The sequence below is a fragment of the Trichomycterus rosablanca genome, chromosome 14, assembly GCF_030014385.1.
Source record: "Trichomycterus rosablanca isolate fTriRos1 chromosome 14, fTriRos1.hap1, whole genome shotgun sequence".
Taxonomy (NCBI): Eukaryota; Metazoa; Chordata; class Actinopteri; order Siluriformes; family Trichomycteridae; genus Trichomycterus; species Trichomycterus rosablanca.
In genome coordinates this window covers 23,047,264-23,065,635 of record NC_086001.1, presented here as the reverse complement: position 1 = coordinate 23,065,635, position 18,372 = coordinate 23,047,264, and the positions used below count along the sequence as shown (strand labels likewise).

The 18,372-nt window shown below is 42.9% G+C and overlaps 1 protein-coding gene and 7 non-coding genes across 8 annotated transcripts; 5 read left to right on the top strand and 3 right to left on the bottom strand.

The window, feature by feature from the left end:
• Nucleotides 1-3,016: 3,016 nt before the first annotated feature.
• LOC134326213 (arf-GAP with coiled-coil, ANK repeat and PH domain-containing protein 2-like) lies at nucleotides 3,017-4,278 on the top strand. Its single transcript, XM_063008398.1, has 4 exons — nucleotides 3,017-3,189; nucleotides 3,311-3,362; nucleotides 3,570-3,670; nucleotides 3,881-4,278. The coding sequence occupies exons 1-4, from the start codon at nucleotides 3,017-3,019 to the stop codon at nucleotides 4,116-4,118; spliced, it is 564 nt and encodes a 187-aa protein (XP_062864468.1). The 3' UTR covers nucleotides 4,119-4,278.
• A 733-nt stretch (nucleotides 4,279-5,011) lies between these two features.
• Nucleotides 5,012-5,083, top strand: trnat-cgu (transfer RNA threonine (anticodon CGU)). The gene has a single exon. It is a non-coding gene; the product is annotated as a tRNA-Thr (tRNA).
• A 268-nt stretch (nucleotides 5,084-5,351) lies between these two features.
• Nucleotides 5,352-5,423, top strand: trnaa-cgc (transfer RNA alanine (anticodon CGC)). Its single transcript has one exon. It is a non-coding gene; the product is annotated as a tRNA-Ala (tRNA).
• An 86-nt stretch (nucleotides 5,424-5,509) lies between these two features.
• Nucleotides 5,510-5,581, top strand: trnaa-ugc (transfer RNA alanine (anticodon UGC)). Its single transcript has one exon. It is a non-coding gene; the product is annotated as a tRNA-Ala (tRNA).
• A 1,340-nt stretch (nucleotides 5,582-6,921) lies between these two features.
• On the top strand, nucleotides 6,922-6,997 carry trnaa-ugc (transfer RNA alanine (anticodon UGC)). The gene has a single exon. It is a non-coding gene; the product is annotated as a tRNA-Ala (tRNA).
• Nucleotides 6,998-16,530: 9,533 nt separating this feature from the next.
• On the bottom strand, nucleotides 16,531-16,603 carry trnam-cau (transfer RNA methionine (anticodon CAU)). The gene has a single exon. It is a non-coding gene; the product is annotated as a tRNA-Met (tRNA).
• Nucleotides 16,604-16,856: 253 nt separating this feature from the next.
• On the bottom strand, nucleotides 16,857-16,929 carry trnam-cau (transfer RNA methionine (anticodon CAU)). Its single transcript has one exon. It is a non-coding gene; the product is annotated as a tRNA-Met (tRNA).
• Nucleotides 16,930-17,180: 251 nt separating this feature from the next.
• Nucleotides 17,181-17,253, bottom strand: trnam-cau (transfer RNA methionine (anticodon CAU)). Its single transcript has one exon. It is a non-coding gene; the product is annotated as a tRNA-Met (tRNA).
• Between the last annotated feature and the right edge of the window lie 1,119 nt (nucleotides 17,254-18,372).

Below are 18,372 nucleotides of genomic sequence, written 5' to 3'. Positions count from 1 at the left end.
ACCCAGTTCATATAAATCCTAATACAGACTGAACTGAAATTACATTTAAAAATAAATAAATACTATTGTGGTAGTTAAGGTGTTTTCTTATCATGGAGGCGACCAACTGACCAAGACCAACTGAGGTGTCGGGAGACAGCAGGAGTGTTTCTTTATTGATGAATAAAGATGGCGGGTAGGATGGCGCTGCAGATGGCTGCCTCGGTGAGAGCTCTCTATGTTTTGTGTTGTTTTTTGTTTGTTAATGTTATTTATTGTGCATCAAACTCGGTCAGTTGGAGCAAAGAACAGTTACTGACCTTCAGAGACAATGTTTCACCAACTTTTATTCTGGAGTTTTCTCAAAATCCTTCAGAGTTTTTGGAAATCCTCACAACAGGTGCGCTGGCTCTACTCAACCTGGCAAGAAAGCGGCGGAGAGGCAGACGAGCCGGAGCGCTCGTAAAGATGAGGCGACGTGGAGTCCGAACACCTTTACCTTCTTTTTTCCTCTCCAATCTGCGATCTCTGCACAACAAACTGGAAGAACTACTCCTGCTCAACCAAACTAACAGGGACTTTTCAAATACATCTGCGCTCTGCTTTATGGAGACTTGGCTTTCGGAGCTGACCCCGGATAGCGCGCTGCATCTCCCCGGCTTTCAGCTGCACCGAGCGGACAGAGACGCGGAGCTCAGTGGCAAAACAAGAGGAGGAGGACTGTGCTTTTACATCAATGAACGCTGGTGTAAAGATGCAACGGTACTGTTAAAATCATGCACTCCTCATCTAGAATCACTTTTCATTAACTGTAGACCGTTCTACTCTCCCAGAGAGTTTTCTTCATTCATTCTGGTCGTTGTTTACATTCCGCCGGATGCGTGTATGAGAGATGCGCAGAAACTGCTGGCCGATCAGATAATGAAAGTAGAAAGGGAGAACCCGGACTCACTGCTCATCATCCTGGGAGACTTTAACAACTCAAATCTTACCAAAGAAATGCCGAAATACAAGCAACATGTCACCTGTGCCACAAGAGAAGGAAACATTCTGGATCATTGCTACACAAAAATGCCTATCGCTCCGTCACGCGTGCGGCTCTCGGACATTCCGACCACAATCTCGTTCACCTCATTCCCACATACAGGCAGAGACTCAAAACTAACAAGCCTGTCATTACAACAGTGAAGAAGTGGACCAGCGAAGACATCGAAATACTACAGGACTGCTTTGAATCCACAAACTGGTCTGTTTTTGAGGAGGCGACGGACAGCTTGGATGAATATACAGACACTGTAGCATCATACATCAGTTTCTGTGAGGACAGCTGTATTTCTACTACAACACGGGTAAAATACGGCAACAATAAAGCATGGTTCTCGGCTGAACTCAGATAGCTTCGGAGGGAAAAGGAGTCAGCATTCAGGAGTGGAGATAGAGTTCTCTACAAAGAGGCCAAATACAAGCTGGAGAAAGGTATCCGATCAGCAAAAAAGGAATATTCAGAAAAGCTGAAAAGCCAGATTGCTGCTAACGACCCAATTTCAGTCTGGAGGGGCCTCGAAGAGATCACTAACTACAAGGTGCGAAAGACCCCCCTTCTCCTGAATGACCGTCAACTCACCAACGACCTGAACGAGTTCTACTGCAGATTCGAATACAATAAGGACAATTCTCAGCCTTTCTCAGCCAATTCTTCATCCTCCTCCTCCACCCTGGTTCTCTCACCTCTGTCCCCGGCTCCTTTAACCATCAACGAGCGGGACGTTAACAGACTGTTTAAGAAACAAAAGGTGAGAAAAGCTCCTGGCCCAGACGGAATCTCTCCATCCACCCTTAAGCACTGCAGCAATCAACTGGCACCCACCTTCACTCACATTTTTAACAGATCATTAGAACTTTGCTCTGTTCCTTCATGCTTCAAAACATCGACCATCATACCAGTCCCCAAAAAAACGAACATTTCTGGACTGAATGATTACAGACCTGTAGCCCTGACATCTGTAGTCATGAAGGTCTTCGAACGCTTGATCCTAGCCTACCTGAAGACCATCACAAATTCTTTACTGGATCCCCTGCAGTTTGCATACAGAGCAAATAGATCTGTCGATGATGCAGTCAACGTGGCCCTGCACTTCATGCTACAGCATCTCGACAGTCCTGGGACCTACGTTCGAGTTCTGTTTGTGGACTTCAGCTCGGCTTTTAACACCATAGTGCCAGAGCTGCTGCAGGTCAAACTGTCCCAGCTGTCAGTGCCGGATGCCATCTGCCGGTGGATCATGGACTTTCTGACAAATAGGACACAGCAGGTACGGCTAGGAAAACACACTTCAGACCAGCGGAACCTAAGTACTGGTGTACCACAAGGCTGTGTGCTTTCACCCCTTCTCTTCAGTCTTTATACCAATGACAAAAAACTGGCATATGAAAAGCAGGTGCGACTAAGGAAACAACAAACAAATGTGAACAAGTGAAATTACTTACCTACTCAGAAAAAGTTACGCTTCTAATAAGTCCTCCGCCTGGAAAGGTCGAGTATGCGCAGTTCAGTCTGCACTTTGCAGTGCGCATGTGCACAGAAGCGAAGCAGCCAGGAGACGGGAGGACTGTGTGTCAGTACCAGTACCAGGGTGTGTCATGGTATGGGGGTGTGTCAGTACCAGGGTGTATCATGGTATGGTGGTGTGTCAGTACCAGGGTGTGTCATGGTATGGGGTGTGATTCACTGGGTGGAATTAACAAACCACTCTGGACAGGTTGCCAGACAAACGTAAACAAACACACTTATACCTAGGGTACTCCGTTACCCCCAGGACATGGGGAGAACATGCAAACTTCACCCGGGAATCGAACCCAGTATCCTCCAGAAGCCGTCCCACAGTGGAAATCAAGTCAGTATATGTGCAGTCACATGAATCCAGTCATGCCCATATATGGTAAAGGTAAATTCACTCTGCTCCCTCGGAACGCTGTGACATCACAATGTGGACCTGTGCTCTTCAGGAGCAGCATTTAGATTTTCTCCTCATTTACGATGGCTGCTTCTCTGAGACAGAGGTTTCTGCGTGTGCTGTGTTGTGGGGCACCTCCCCGGGCGTCCTCCGGGGGCGACCCGGGTCACGGGGGCGGCACGGGGGCCGAGGAAGTGCTCCTGATGGAGGGGTTTCTGTTTAAGAGGACCAGGAGTGTGTTTAAAACCTGGAACAGGTCTGTAAACTGATGCTTAGTGTTTATATTAGGATTTATATATATATATATACACACTCAATATTATATATATATACACTCAATATTATATATATATAAACGATGCGTTTGATCTCTGCAGGCGGTGGTTCATCATACACAACAATCAGCTTCTCTACAAGAAGAGGTTTAAGGTAGGTCACATGACTTTACATGATCTAAATCAGCTCTCTCCTGGACCCATAATGCACCCTCATCTTTTGGGCGCATCACAGCAGAGGTTGACTTCTGTGCCGGGCTGTGTCCCACACCGCCCCATCATGTTTAAGTCTGGGACGATTTCACCGGCGTTTATATCATTGACTGTATAAATGAGAAGGTTTTATGTTCTATTCCCCCAGCATGACTTCACGGTGCTGGCTGAAGACCTGCAGCGCTGTTCGGTCCAGAGCTGCGAGGACACCGGGCTACGCTTCTGCTTCCGGGTGGTCACGCCCACAAGGTAAGTCCAGATCTATAATCATCAGAGACAGACAGACAGACAGATGATCAATAGACAGACAGACAGGTAGATAGACAGACTATTTATCTATCTGTCTATCCATCTGTCTGTCTGAATGTCTGTCTGTCTATCTATCTGTTTATCTATCTACTCAAACTGTCTATCTGTCTGCATCCTATATAATCTGTATCTATCACCGTGTGTGTACAGGAGCTGTACGTTCCAGGCCGACTGTGAGGCAGGTAGACGGGCGTGGATCAGCGCCATTCAGAACCTGACTGAGAGAGAAGAAGAAACAGTCGAGAGCGAGGTGAATTATCATTACCACTATACTCCAGGAGGGGAGGGGATCAGTTCTCGTCTCTGTAACACCAGTTTAATCCGTCTAAATCAGCAGGAATCAGACGGGTACGAGAATGATTCAGAATCAGGGTCACACCCACTTTAATGATTAAAGCTAGCATGGCTGAGAGTCAGGTGAGCATGTGCTGTGTATCAGGACTTTCTAACCTGAGTAATTTAATCACAGAAAGTAAGAATATCACCCTGTTCTTCTACCATCTTTAATTCTGGCTTCATTTCACCTAATGAACGTGGCATGATCTTTATAAATGGTTACAATAAATTTTATCAATAAAATTTTGTCAATTTTGTCAAGAAAAAAGAGAACTGCTGTGTAATTTAGTGAATTCTTGCACTGCACATGGCAGAGGACTAAAAGAAATTAAGACCATGTAGAATAAAAGTATTAGGAAAGTATGAGGTTAAAAGCATCAGCTTTTATTTATTCTTAAAAGAAAAATACATGAACCTCAGTCATCTCACACAATGATCTGTTCTGCTCAACAACAGTAAAGCTCTCCATCGTTTCTGTGTGGCAGCTCCATAACTGAAGGGCTGTCAGTGTAGAATCGGGTATGTGGGTCTATGCCCTGCCGTTTGTGCACAGGCCGGTTAGCTCAGTTGGTTAGAGCGTGGTGCTAATAACGCCAAGGTCGCGGGTTCGATCCCCGTATGGTCCACACCCACTTTTGGACTTAAACTAACAAACAAGTGAGGTCAAGAGTACCTGCTAGTTAGAGAAGGCCAGAGAAGGCTGGCCAAAAGTTACCAAACCCCTGGCCCTTTTGCCCAATTAGTTAGGTAAAGATTAAAACAGACAAGGGTGAAAGCAGGTTAAAAACTATGGTCAAGTGTGTTTCTAAAGCCGATGACTTTAAGAACAATCACTATCAAGCTGGCGTTCTGCTTGTTACTCTTGAACTTTAAGAATGTGCTCAGCTTCCAGTTGTTACTTTTGCACAAGAACGTTTTTTCAACTTTTTGCCAGTTATCTGGAGTGGCGCGATGGCCAAGTGGTAAGGCGTCGGTCTCGTAAACCGAAGATCACGGGTTCAATCCCCGTTCGTGCCTTTAACATGCATGCTCTCATTTTAAAACATGACCAATATGCTCTAGTTCACATTCCCTCTAGGCTAATTTAAGAATCACAACTCTTTTCCTAATTTCCCTTGCAGGTCTTATTTACCACATTAATGCTGTGCTTCCACACCAGCACATTTCCTCTACATAGGGATGGCAGCTTAGAGGTACTGCATGCCGTGCCTGTATGAGCTCCAGAGTGTCACAATCCCTTGAAATATCCAGGTACTTAGTCAGAATCAATCACAAGCTTGTTTTCGGGGATGTAGCTCAGTGGTAGCGCGTGTGCTTCGCATGTATGAGGTTCTGGGTTCAAACCCCAGCATCTCCATTCAAAAGCTTTTTGATTAGGGACCATGTTTTGCCTGCCGGTCTTATTGAGCTATAGAGCCACAGCAATCCTACCATATCAGAAAAGGGGATGTAGCTCAGTGGTACAGTGCATACTTTGCATGTATGAGGTCCAGGGTTCAATCCCCTGCATCTCCAGCTTGTTGTTTCACTCACTTGAAACAAACTTCAAGTTTGCTTCCACACCCGATAGCTTTAAGAATTAGCACTTTCAAGCACACATTCCAGTGCTTACTCGTGCACAGGGAAATTTTTCAGTGTGTGACCTTTCTTTGCTGTGCTACCACTGCCATGGGCTAAGGCGTCGCTCTCGGAAACCAAAGCTCACGGCTCATTCCCAGAGTGTGTCTTATTCGTGCTTTGTTTTTAATGTCACAGACAAAATGCTCCTTGAAACATACACTTAAAGATAAAGATTAAATCACAAGTTTTTTCTTTTGTAAACTTCACCTGACTGAAAGATCAACGGCTATAGGACAGCACAAGAGAACTTACCTAACACATCAAAGCTGTAATTCCACAGCAGCATCTTACTGCTACACAAGGATTGTAGCTTAGATTAAACCATTCAAATATCCGGGTAGTTGTTCCAGACCCATTCACAAATCAGTTTTAATCTTTACCTAACTAATTGGGCAAAAGGGCCAGAGGTTTGGTTATTTTTGGCCAGCTTTTCCATTTGCTTTATTGACACGGTGCAGCTTGTTAACTGAGTGTTTAATGTGTTTTGGAGCCAACTGGCTTGCAGAGCCAATTCTTAACAGCTACCACAGATTACTCTGCAAGTGTGCCTTTAAATTTGCAATCCCCTGCCTGCTAGAGGCTAGAGATACCTGGTCATGGGTCTCTTTTTGTTTTTGCAAAGAGTCCTGTACCTGCATTGTCGCCAGTTCTGGGGGAATGTAGCTCAGTGGTAGAGCGCATGCTTTGCATGTATGAGCTCCAGAGTGTCACAATCCCTTGAAATATCCAGGTACTTAGTCAGACTCAATCACAAGCTTGTTTTAAACTTCACCCAGCTGACTGAGCAAAGGTACAGGAGTTAGATGAGTTTTGGATGGGACTTTCTATTGGCTTGCATGACATGATGGAGCTTGTTAACCGAGTGTTTAATGTCTTTTGGAGCCAACCGGTTCAGAGAGCCAGTTCTTAATCGCTACCACAGAAGACTATGCAAGTGTGCTGTTAAATCTGCAATCCCTCACTTGACAGAGGCTAGAGGTTAGGGCTAGGGCCAGTGATAGCTCAGTGGTTAAGGTACTGGACTAGTAAACAGAAGGTTCCCGGTTCAAGCCCAGTACCTAACCACCAAGTTGCCACTGTTGGGTGCCTGAGCAAGGCCCTTAACCCTCAGTTGCTCATTGTGTAAGTCGCTTTGGATAAAAGCGTCTGCTAAATGCTGTAAAAGTAGAGCTTCTGCTTCTCTTTTTGCAAAGACTCTCGTACCCGCTGGAGGTTTATCCTGGGAAGCACAAGTCGGGGATGTAGCTCAGTGGTAGAGCGCATGCTTTGCATGTATGAGGTCCTGGGTTCAAGCCCCAGCATCCATGTTCAGTAGCATTTAATTAGGGACCATGTCTTGCCTTCTGTTCTTATTCTCTACAAAATGCTCCTTGAAACATACACTTGTCCGTTAAAGACCCAATCACAAGTTTTTTCTTTTGTAAACTTCACCTGACTGAAAGATCAACGGCTATAGGACAGCACAAGAGAACTTACCTAACACATCAAAGCTGTAATTCCACAGCAGCATCTTACTGCTACACAGGGATTGTAGCTTAGATTAAGCCATTTAAATATCCGGGTAGTTGTTTCAGACCCTGTTAGAACATCAAGTTCTTTTGAAGAAAATCTTGCTGCTCAGATCTTCTACTCCAGTGTCGTTTACTGAATATGAGAAAACAAGCCTTTGAATTCTTAAGTGTACACTGGGAGAGACTTAAACACACACACACTTATAATAAGTCTTCCAATTTATTAGGTATATGAAGCAGGCTTATATAGTCTGTGTCTGCATGAGAAATGTGAGCCTATGCCTAAACTTAGTTGAATTTTAATGGTGAGATAGCCCAAAGCTAAGTTAATGGTTAGGGAGCTGGGATTAGAGAACACACAAAAAACCTATATAAATAGGTGCTATGGTTAACTATTGCTGGGATGTGTAACTCTGTTGCAACACAGAGGTCAAAAGAGAAGGACAAATGCCAAAAGTTTATGAACACTTTTTTATTCTATCTATCAGTTCCCATTTTTCAGGCCCAAAAGGCCTGATCTAAATAATGAAATTGTTTCTTGGCCTGGGAATGAGATTCATAACAGAGTTTTGGATGCAGTGTAGAAGGTATGGTCCAAATAGGAGAATACACAGTATGATTAGCAGAATGGGTATGAAGGAGGAAAAAAATCCAAGGACCCGAGCCTCCAAATAGATTAGTGAACCATTTATACCAAGAGTCATCAGCAAGGACTGGAACAGAAATAGAGTCCTTCATATGTTGAATAATATCGAAAACATTTTGATGATAATCAGGCACTTAAAAACAACATGAGGAATTCAGGACTTTACATACACCTCCTTTCTCTGCAAGGAGTAAATCTAGGGCCAATCTATTTTGTAGAATAGCTTGCCTAAGGGAGCTCATTGCTTCATTAATTAGGGTAAGGGCCTGCTCTGTCTGGTTAGCAAGAGTGAGGACCTGTCATGCCACAGCATTAATTTTGCGCACTGTCCAGGTGATACCTATATTTGGAATGATTGATAGGCCTATCCTTTCACCTGGAGTTGTCCAAGGGTCAGTGAGGCGGTAACCATTGAAACCTGAAGGCATGCTTTCTGTTGAACATTTAACTTTATGGGGTATAATTTTAATAGCACGGTATACAGAGGCCCCTGGCATCACCACAGCAGGGGTGCACCATCCATGCCATAAATGCCAGACAATACCTTTGTGAGTCATTGTGGGGAGTCGTAAGTGGGCATTAGTTCCACAAACCCACATGGCAGTGGAGATTCTAAAGGCTGGGGGAACCTCTACAATAGGAGCTCCAGTTATCTTGCCTGAAGCATTAGTTACCCAGGCCCACCTAAGGACCTAAGATTGTAACATTCACTGCACATAAAGTGTGGCCTATAAGGCGACGTCTATATTTTGTGCCATTTATAGTAACTATGCCAGGTTGAGCACACAGGCACACTGATCCTTGAACTGGTCTTACATGAAAAAGCCCAGTAAAAGTATCAGGGGTGGATGGATTAGTGAAATCACTTAAGAGTATTACTAAAAATAAAAAGTCAGTATTAAATAAAGCATTATTTAGGTTTAGCAGAAACAAGACCTCTGAAGGTACCAAACAAGTGTGGGACTGTGACTGATATTGTCTTAGAAAGGAAGAGTTTAAAGGAACAGCTTCCCAATCTTGGGAAAGAGCGTGACAAACAAGGCATGAGGTATTAATGTGAGTATTCACTGAGGCTGTGAATCCTGTCAAAACCCCTGTGCGTCACAGCAAGCACGGTAGTAGGCGGCCCATAAGCAGCTTCTCCAACCTTCCTAGGATTTAGAGACTTCACTAAAACTAAATCACCATGTTGATATGGGTGTGTTGGGTTATCTGATGGAATAGGCAGAGAGACAGAAACTTTAGTATGTATATTAGACAATTTTTCAACCAACGCTGCAGCATAATCACAAGTCAGCATATCCAAGTCACCTGCAGAGAAAAGTTTGTTAGTTCCCTTTACCAACAGACAAGGAAATGGTTTGCCAAAGATGACCTCGAATGGAGAGAGTTTAGTGGTTGAACTTGGAGTCATTCTGATTTCAGCTAACACAGCAGGTAACAAATCAACCCAATTCTTACCTGTCTCTAACATGGCCTTAGTTAATCTTTCTTTAATAGATCGGTTCATTCTTTCTACCATTCCAGATGATTGAGGATAATAAGGAATGTGAAAATGCCAATTGACCTGTGTTACGTGGGTAGAAAAGAGGACTCAAACGCAGAGGGAAAGGGGAAAAATGAAGAACGCAGGACACGAACCCCAGTCTTCAAGGTAAGAGCCGGGAGGGTTACCACCACGCTAATGAAGCGCGGGTGAGTGAGAGCATGCAGGCACTGAAGGCGCTACAGTGAACAGACGCGGGGAGAAAATCTCCGCTGAAATCTAGCCCCAGCAAAGCGGTAGGCTAGTGTAGATATCAATCGGCGGACACTTCGCTTATGGACGCAGCAGCAGAAGCACACCGATCTGAAATAAGAGAGAAAGTCAAAGGTTCAGTTTAAGCAAGCTCTCAGATGCGGATTCGAACCAGGGATGTCGGCGGAACAGCCACAAGTTTTACGGAGTCGCCACCCAGCGGTTTAAGAACCTAATGATAATAATACTTAAATGCACTAAGGCGGGGATAAAAACCTCCGCTGAAAAACTAGCCCCAGCACAGCGGTGACTAGTGTAGGTAGCAATCGGCGGACACTTCGCTTATGGACGCAGCAGCAGAAATTCACTGATCTGAAAGAAAAGGGAAAGTTAAAGGTTCAGTTAGGCAAGCTCATAGATGCGGGTGATCTTAAGTAAGTGCGTGGCTTAAGTAAGCCAGCCCACAGCTGCGGGTGATCAGCCCTAATTAGTGGAACTACTACTTAATGCCTTTGTTTTCTGAGCTCTGTAACGCCTGCTTCGCTGGGAACCCAGGGCACGTTCACCAGCTACAACAGGCATCCTAATAACCTGCAGGTATTTACATAACTTCTGAGTAACCCTAGAAGTAAATGGAGTACCCTGGTCACTGTCAATACATATAGGAAGTCCATATCTAGGAAAGATTTCCTGTGTCAATATTTTCACCACAGTCTCAGCCTTTTCTGTAGCAGTGGGAAAGGCTTCAACCCATTTGGAGAATCTGGAAAATGGCATGTGTGTAAACTCAATTTGCAAGTGTGTAAAAGGCTGCTCTGGTAAAGGTAAAGAATCGTGTTTACCACATGTAGTTGTATTTTTTACTCTGGCACAAGTTAGACATTAACTTAGAAGCAAAGATGTAGATGAACTCACTTTTTGAATGCAAAACTGCTGTTCAATTAGCCCTACTACACCCCTCTTTGACACGTGAGACACTCCATGAAAGTGTTGCACGAGGAATGGCATAACAGAGGAAGGTAATGCAATACGCGAGTCAGAATCACGAATAATTCCATCAGAACCAGGAGAACAGTTATGTTTGGCCCAAAAGGTCAAATCATCTTGCATCGTGTACAGGGTGTGCTTATTGGTAGGTAATATCCAAAACGTGTGTCAAAAGTGGATGCTCCATTGGGGTAAATGTATCAGTAGAAGGAAAGGAGAGATTGTCTGCAACCAGCAGACCTTGAGCAGCCTGTTTGGCTGTAGTATCGGCTAGAGCAGGCATGTCCAAAGTCCGGCCCGCGGGCCAATCACGGCCCGAGGTCGGATTTTATATGGCCCGCATCTTCTGTCTTAAATTGCATTACTTGTGGCCCCCCTACGGCCCCCCTAATGAGTGAGTCACCTTACTCTTGCGAACACACGGCGACAAAGCTGCACACCAAATAACCCACATTTTCCAGTCGGACCATTTTAAGGGGTTTTTAGACTGAAAACTGCATAAATAAATTGTTAAATTCTACTGAATATCGACTGTTTCCTCTTAATGCCCACAATGCACATTTGGGCAGAAAGTAATTGGCCCCTCTAACATAGTCTCTGGCCCCCTAACTAACCCCCCACCCCCCCACCTCACATGGTCCAGAACTGAAACAGAAAAAATAATAATTGATACTAATTCAAGATTTAAATTCCCCTTTTTACCAATTGGTGGCAGCAACACTGTAAGTACGCATTCATGAGAAGCAGCAAAATAGTGAATGAGACCTAAACTGCGTCTGAAATCGCATACTTACAGAGTACGTACTAGATTGGAGGATGTATGCACTACTCGGCCGGTAAAAAGGTACATACTTTCAGTACAGAAGTATGCAGTATGCACACAACACCGCTACGTACTACATTCGCCATCTTACCAACGTCAAGTGATGACGTGATGACGTAATATCACCATAGTTACAGACTCATTACAAACCCCACTCGCCAATATTTTGGATATTTATCGTCTTTTTGTTATTTATTTGTCTTTAAAAAAAATTATTTTATTTATCTTACTTACACTTGTAAACAGAGGACTCGCTATCTTTCTTGTTTCTTATTCCGCTTCGAATGCCTACGCAGCTCCAGTTGCATTATGGGATACATTAGCAGACCGCAAGTGTGCATCGCTTGCATTCTCAAACATGGCTGCCCAATAAGTAGGTCATCCGGGTACTTCTCGCGCACCTCTTTGTGTATAATATGTATTCGGACATACTAACCGCTCTCGCGTCCTCATTTCGCATACTATTGAGTATGGAAGTATGCGATTTCGGACGCAGCTCTACTCATTGATATGACGTGATAAAAGCGACACAGGTTGTAGAAACAACGATTAACGGGAACAAAATTTAGCGTGACGTATTGTACTTAAACAACGACTAAGAATTTGAGTGGTGGAGAGCATTTATGCCCAGTAATAATTTGGATAAACTCAGAGTTCCTGTGTCGTTCTTTTAGTACATAAATCCACATTAAGCTTTATTTTTGTGAATGCGCCCTGTGTTTTATTTTAGTCAAGTCAAGTCAACTTTATTTATATAGCACTTTTTACAATAGACATTGTCTCAAAGCAACTTTACATAATCCAGGACCAACCAGATACAAAAACCCCTGTTGAGCAAGCCGAGGGCGACTGTGGCAAGGAAAAACTCCCTGAAAATCACAGGAAGAAACTTTGAGAGGAACCAGACTCAGCAGGGCCCATCCTTCTTGGGTGGCCTGGAGGATACTTTAAATAAATACACGATTTACACAAAGCATACATAGATAGAATTAAATGATCTAAAAGTTATAAATAGATAAATAAATAAATAGATAATAGAGTTATTATTCGCTCTAGTCTTCAATAAAGTCTGTAGTGATTTCTTGTCATTCTTGGTGCAGTCTCGACTTTTAAGCCTTAACCTCGGCGGGTAAACAGGTTTCCATCAGAATGCCTTTGGAGTAAAACAACAAAGAATGTAGTTAATAATGTACAATGCTAGTTGAGTAAAACAGTTTTACAGAGAGTTTTAGACTCCGGCAGCCCTAAATATTACAGCATAACTAAAAGGGAGAGCAAGCAGGTAACAAGGTCATGAAGGCTTTCACAGGACATCAGCGCCCACCTCTCCTACCCAAACCTGAGTGATCGGACAAGAGAGGCAGAACGACAGCAACCCAACATCCCTGATCACCACAAGTTTCTATGACCAAGAACCCCCAAGCTCTGTGCCTTTGTCTATACTAATCAAAAGCCTGAGAAAATAAATATGTTTTCAGTCTAGACTTAAACATTGAGACTGTGTATGAATCCCGAACAGAGGCAGGAAGATTATTCCAAAGTTGTGGAGCTTTGTAAGAAAATGCTCTTCCACCAGCTGTGGTCTTTTTAATTTTAGGAACTATAAGTAACCCTGCATCTTGTGAACGAAGTGGACGCGCTGGGTTGTAGTGATTAATAAGTTCACTCAGATACTGTGGAGCCAGACCATGTAGCGCTTTATAGGTTAGTAAAAGTATTTTGTAATCAATGCAGAATTTAACTGGTAGCCAGTAGAGATGATAGAACAGGAGTAATATGATAATTTTTTTTAGTTCTAGTTAGCACTCGAGCTGCTGCATTTTGAACTAACTGGAGTTTGTTTAAGGATCTACCAGAGCATCCAGTTAGAAGAGCATTACAATAATCTAACCGAGAAGTTATAAACGCATGGATCAGTTTTTCGGCGTCATTAACAGATAGTATATTTCTTATTTTAGAAATGTTACGCAAATGATAGAAAGCAACTCTAGTAATATTATTAACGTGTGTATCAAATGAGAGATCTGAATCTATTGTGACACCTAAGTTTTTTACATCTGGGCTGGGAGTAACAGATAACGTGTTTAAGTTTAGCACCAGGTTAGACAACTTGTCTCTTGCAGCTTTAGAGCCAACAAGTAAAACCTCAGTTTTATCTGAATTAAGAGTGTGTCATTGCTATGGTGGAGAATCTGGGCCTAGACTTATCCAACTGTAGGGGCCAGTCATATGATAATGCAAGTAACATGTCGGGAAAGTACAATGGAGTCCAAGCTCATCTTAAACAAAGAAACCCTTTGATTTGTTATGTGCCCTGTGCAGCACATTCACTGAATTTAGTTGGTGTCAATGCAGTTGACAGTAGCCCAGAAGCTGGACGTTTTTTTGACTTTGTACAGGCAATGTACACATTTTGTGCATCATCTACACACAGGTGGGGAAAGGTTTTCCGTGATACTGATATCAAACTCACACTGAAATCACTGTCAGGTACTCGATGGAGCGCACGAGCTGAGTCAACTAAGGCTCTTTGGAAATATTATGCACAACTGAGAGAGGCATTGAATGATATGTCTAAAGATATGGAGGAGAAATGTGTAACTCGAAGTGAAGCCTCTGCACTCTGTGACAAATTGGACACGTTGGAGATGGCCTTCATGGCATACTTCTGGGACACAATACTACAGAGGTTCCAAGCCACAAGCCTGCAGCTGCAGAAGCATGATATTGACATATGTACAGCTACACAACTTGCTGGCAGCACAGAGAGATAACTTTGAGGTGTTTGAAGGGGCAGCTTTAAATGTCACCACTGCTGTCTCCCAAGAGTACAGGCATGACCTCCAGTGTACAAAGAAGCGCAAAATTATGTCTGATGATAGTGCAGAGCCAGGTGTAGCATTTAACGGAAAGGACAAGTTTCGGATCGAAACTTTCAATGTTGTCATTGACAAACTTGTGTCCTGTCTCAACCACCGTTTGAATGCATACACACACTTAACTGAGCTATTTGATGTTCTTTTCATGCCTGACAATATGTCTAACAGTGAGCTCACTTTAAAGGCTAACTCACTCGCTGCAGCATATCCTTCAGATCTGAACATGAGCCTGGCAGATGAATTGATACAATACAAATCATTCATAACAGAAAAAGAAAAATGTCCTAGTAAAATGCTCAAAACCATGATAAATTTGAATTTACAACTCTTTGCCCAGGGGCCCAGACTATCCTTAATCCGTCCTTGCATGAGTACTAGAGTAATTGTTCTTCATAACAATATGGGTGGCACTTGATAACAATTTGATTTGTTAATTTCATTGTATTGATCTTAAAATAGCGGTCTGTATACAAACAAATACACTTTTTTCATAAAAGAAGTCTGAATTTCTAACTTTTTAGATTGCTCTATACATAGATTGTAACACACTTTTGTTTCTGCTACACTTTATGTGCATCAGAACTCTGTAGTCATGTACTGGTGCTGGTCATAAAATTAGAATATAATGAAAAAGTTGATTTATTTCAGTAATTCCATTCAAAAAGTGAAACTTGTATATTATATCCATTCAATACACACAGACTGATATATTTCAAATGTTTATTTCTTTTAATGTTGATGATTATAACTGACAACTAATGAAAACCCCAAATTCAGTATCTCAGAAAATTAGAATATTGTGACCAGGTTCAATATTGAACCTAATTAACTCAAAACACCTGCAAAGACCTTTACATGGTCTCTCAGTCTAGTTCTGTAGGCTACACAATCATGGGGAAGACTGCTGACTTGACAGTTGTCCAAAAGACGACCATTTACACCTTGCACAAGGAGGGCAAGACACAAAAGGTCATTGCTAAAGAGGCTGGCTGTTCACAGAGCTCTGTGTCCAAGCACATTAATAGAGAGGTGACGGGAAGGAAAAGATGTGGTAGAAAAAAGTGTACAAGCAATAGGGATAACCACACCCTGGAGAGGATTGTGAAACAAAACCCATTCAAAAATGTGGGGGAGATTCACAAAGAGTGGACTGCAGCTGGAGTCAGTGCTTCAAGAACCACCACACACAGACGTATGCAAGACATGGGTTTCAGCTGTCGCATTCCTTGTGTCAAGCCACTCTTGAACAAGAGACAGTGTCAGAAGCGTCTCGCCTGGGCTAAAGACAAAAAGGACTGCTGAGTGGTCCAAAGTTACAGTATGTTCTCTGATGAAAGTAAATGTTGCATTACCTTTGGAAATCAAGGTCCCAGAGTCTGGAGGAAGAGAGGCACAGAATCCACGTTGCTTGAGGTCCAGTGTAAAGTTTCCACAGTTAGTGATGGTTTGGAGTGCCATGTCATCTGCTGGTGTTGGTCCACTGTGTTTTCTGAGGTCCAAGGTCAACGCAGCCGTCTACCAGGAAGTTTTAGAGCACTTCATGCTTCCTGCTGCTGACCAACTTTATGGAGATGCAGATTTCATTTTCCAACAGGACTTGGCACCTGCACACAGTGCCAAAGCTACCAGTACCTGGTTTAAGGACCATGGTATCCCTGTTCTTAATTGGCCAGCAAACTTGCCTGACCTTAACCCCATAGAAAATCTATGGGGTATTGTGAAGAGGAAGATGCGATATGCCAGACCCAACAATTCAGAAGAGCTGAAGGCCACTATCAGAGCAACCTGGGCTCTCATAACACCTGAGCAGTGCCACAGACTGATGGACGCAGTGCCACAGACTGATGGACTCCATGCCACGCCGCATTGCTGCAGTAATCCAGGCAAAAGGAGCCCCAACTAAGTATTGAGTTCTGTACATGCTCATACTTTTCATGTTCATACTTTTCAGTTGGCCAACATTTCTAAAAATCCTTTTTTTGTATTGGTCTTAAGTAATATTCTAATTTTCTGAAATACTGAATTTGGTGGCTGACAGCAACGTGTTTAGACTGAATCTGGCAGTTTTTGTAGTTGTAGTTTAGATAATAAATTTAAATATTGAAATGCAGAATCTAAATCTAAGCATAAAAAAATTGAATCAAACTCACACCCTTCTGACTGTAAGTGTATGTTCACCACCTGTTCTATTTACAGTGCTGATGAAAGTCACTAAATGACATAAAACCAGTCTGCAACTAAACTGGTCCCTCAAAGGACTTGCCCCGTGTGAGGATCGAACTCACGACCTTCAGATTATGAGACTGACGCGCTACCTACTGCGCTAACGAGGCTGACAAAGACATGTGGAGACATCTGAATCCGACCATTTCATTGGCTGAAGTTTAGGCACAATATTGAAAAGCAGAATCTAAATGTAAGCATCAAGAACAAGATGAGAATCAAACTCACACCCTTCTGACTGTAAGTGTATGTTCACTACCTGTTCTATTTACAGTGCTGGTAAAAGTCACTAAATGACATGAAATCAGTCTGCTAACTGGGCTTAGATTAGGCACAGTAACTAAACTGGTCTCCAAAAGGCCTTGCCCCGTGTGAGGATAGAACTCACGACCTCCAGATTATGAGACTGACGTGCTACCTACTGCGCTAACGAGGCTCACAGCAACATGTCTAGACTGAATCTGGCAGTTTTTGTAGTTGTAGTTTAGATAATAAATTTAAATATTGAAATGCAGAATATAAATCTAATCATAAAAAAATGGAATCAAACTCACGCCCTTCTGACTAAGTGTATGTTCACCACCTGTTCTATTTACAGTGCTGATGAAAGTCACTAAATGACATGAAACCAGTCTGCTGACTGGGCTTAGATTAGGCACAGTAACTAAACTGGTACATCAAAGGCCTTGCCCCGTGTAAGGATCGAACTCACGACCTTCAGATTATGAGACTGACGCGCTACCGACTGCGCTAACGAGGCTGACAAAGACATGTGGAGACATCTGAATATAATATTAAATTGAATATAATATTGAAAAGCAGAATCTAAATCTAAGCATCAAAAACTGGATGAGAATCAAACTCTGACTTCTGACTGTAAGTGTATGTTCACCACCTGTTCTATTTACAGTGCTGATGAAAGTCACTAAATGACATTAAACCAGTCGGCTAACTGGGCTTAGATTAGGCACAGTAACTCAACTGGTCCCTCAAAGGCCTTGCCTTGAACTCACGACCTAAATGTAAGCATCAAGAACTGGATGAGAATCAAACTCACACCCTTCTGACTGTAAGAAGGCTCTCTAATTGTTCAATTTACAGTGTTGGGCTTAGATTAAGCTCAGCAACTAAACTGGTCCCTCAAAGGTCTTGCCCAGTGAGAGGATCAAACTCATGACCTAAATGTAAGCATCAAAAACTGGATGAGAATCAAACTCACACCCTTCTGTCTGTAAGTGTATGTTCACTACCTGTTTTTTTTTCCGTTAAAGCCGCACGTGATTGGTCAAGATGCGTGGTGACGTTTGTGTGTTTACACTGAGCAGGAGGGGCGGGGTTACATACATACACACACACACACACACACACACACACGGACAGCGTGCACATGAACAGGAGGGAGTGAAAGAGAGAGAAAGACAGAGAGCACTTGATGAAGTTTTACATTGCGCTTTACGTAGCCAGACATTACACGCTGGAAAGGTGAGGAAAATGAGTGACAGGAAACAGTAAAGTTTGGACACGAGGAACCACTTTAACAGAGAAGTTCAGACCCACTGAGACCCACATCTTATACATGTCACTGTGTATTGTAGCAACATCTGTCCCCTCAGAGAGAATCTTTTCCAAAACAGGGCAGATCATAACAGAAAGGAGAAACAGGATCAACCCCTCAAAGATGAGCTCCTTGGTTTTTCTGAATGCTAATCTTCACTAAATACTTACAAATACCGTCACCTGGATGCTGCTTTTCCTTTTGCACATTTTTATTTATATTTTGTTGAGTGATGCTTTGTTGATGTGTTCTTTCACTCTAGATGCAAATTTACAAGTAATATACACAATCAGACCTTTTGGTCTAATTGAGATGGGTCTTTGT